Below are 1,943 nucleotides of genomic sequence, written 5' to 3' on the forward strand. Positions count from 1 at the left end.
TTTAGGAGAGTCTCGTTTACTGTTTATTTTTTGGGGTACGAATTTTACTATATTTTTTTGTAATATGGCGTAAAAACGATTCAGCATGTCGTTAACATTATTACAGGTAGAAAATTCAACAAGCCATGATATTTTGTCAAGTTCATTAATAATTTTGTTATAGTCGGCCTTATAGAAGTTAAATTTATTTACATTTTTATTAATATTTTTTGTTTTTTTAGGTAATTGAATATTAATATCTAGTGGTGGGTGTAAAACATCTATTGTCTTTTTTAAAGGATTGTAACTATTCGAGACTGTAACGTCTTGACTACATAGTACTAAATCTAGAATTTTATTTTTGGAATTATATATTAGGTTATATTGGTTTAAATTGTTCAATGACATAAAATCAATTAAGGAGCTCTTGATATGACAATTGTTATAGTTGTCGGGTATAGCAAAAGAATCTTCTTTAGAAACATTCCAATAAACATCGCTTAGGTTAAAATCCCCAACAATAAGTGTGCATTCACGACTGTGACAGTAATCCTGCAAAACTTTGTTTGTATTTTTTGTGAATGCGTCCAGCAACTCACGTTTAATAGGTGGTGGTAAATATACTGCACAGATATTAATAATTACTGGCTTTAAATCTACGGTTAACCAAATATCTTCACAGTCACTTTCCCATTCAAGTATCCTTTGTGACGTGAACATCTTAGATATAGCTATTAAGACACCTCCACCTGTCTTTTTATGTTTGCTTAGGGCAGAGCTTTCGCGGTCACGTCTGTATACGATGTAATTGTCATCAAAAAGTTCCCCCGTGAATAGACTGCTATTTAACCATGTTTCAGTAAATATTATAATATCATAATTTATCGCTAGTATTTCTTGACGTACCTCATTAATACTTAACCTTAAACCTCTAACATTTTGGTAATAAATTGAAATAGAATCGAATTTTAATAGATAAATTATTATAAACATGTCTTTAATACAGTGTGTTGCATATACAAAAGGGCACTTAAATCAATGTGGACAGTGTTTCAATGTTCCTTATGAATTTGTATTCGGATGTTTCAGTTTTCCGCATGTAGATATTGCCTCCTCTGACCCAAACAAATCGGTACTTTAATTCTTTGGCTTTTAACCGTGCTGCTGCATGGAGAGATTTCTGCGTCGGAGAGAGATGCTCAACCACGTAGATTGGCTTCGGATCGCCTCGTATTCCAATATGGTTGGTATTCATTTTTTCGGAGTTGTTCTTCGCTTTTTTGTTGAAGTTAATAGATGCTGCTAGGAACTCATCCCGGATTCTTGGACTGCTAAACTTAATTAAAATAGAACGTGGCCTCGGACTGTTATTCTGAAGCTTTGCGACTCTCGTGCAGTAGTGTATATCGGACTCATTCAATTTATAGTTTGTGGTTATTGCTATTTGCTTTACAAGAGTCATCAGGTTTTCATTCTTGTGCTCAGGTACGCAGTGGATTTCTACATTCATCGAGCGTGAATGTTGTTCTATCTTTACCAGACGTGCTCCTAATTCATTCACCGATGTTTGTAAATTCTTGCACTCGGTCTCCAATGTCTGAATAACCTTTTCCTTCGCTGATATTTCCTTCTTTAAGTCTTCGTATTGTTGTTCTATGAAGTTCATCGAGTCTGTAACTTGCACCAATTGATCTAGCACTTCTTTAGTTTTAATGTTCAGTTGAGACATTATATTCGTTTTAAAGTTTTCTAAAGTATTGACTAGTTCTTCCCTAATAGCTCTGCGAACATCAGCAAGTGTCAGGGAGTGTGATTCGCCATCATTTGAATCATGTGTTTCCTGTTTTCGTCTAAGGGTGATATTATTTTGAAGTTCTTGATTATTATCTGGGAAAGATCTCACGGGTGTGCTGGTGTTATCAGTTCCAGGACGAGGTCTATTACATGATGGGCAGAGCCATGTA

General features: G+C 34.7%; 1 protein-coding gene across 1 annotated transcript; it reads right to left on the minus strand.

Annotated features, from left to right (window-relative positions):
• Positions 1-1,009: 1,009 nt before the first annotated feature.
• Positions 1,010-1,708, minus strand: LOC124540660. The gene has a single exon (XM_047118327.1). The coding sequence runs from the start codon at positions 1,706-1,708 to the stop codon at positions 1,010-1,012; it is 699 nt and encodes a 232-aa protein (XP_046974283.1).
• Between the last annotated feature and the right edge of the window lie 235 nt (positions 1,709-1,943).

This window comes from Vanessa cardui, chromosome 26 (genome assembly GCF_905220365.1).
Source record: "Vanessa cardui chromosome 26, ilVanCard2.1, whole genome shotgun sequence".
NCBI lineage: Eukaryota > Metazoa > Arthropoda > Insecta > Lepidoptera > Nymphalidae > Vanessa > Vanessa cardui.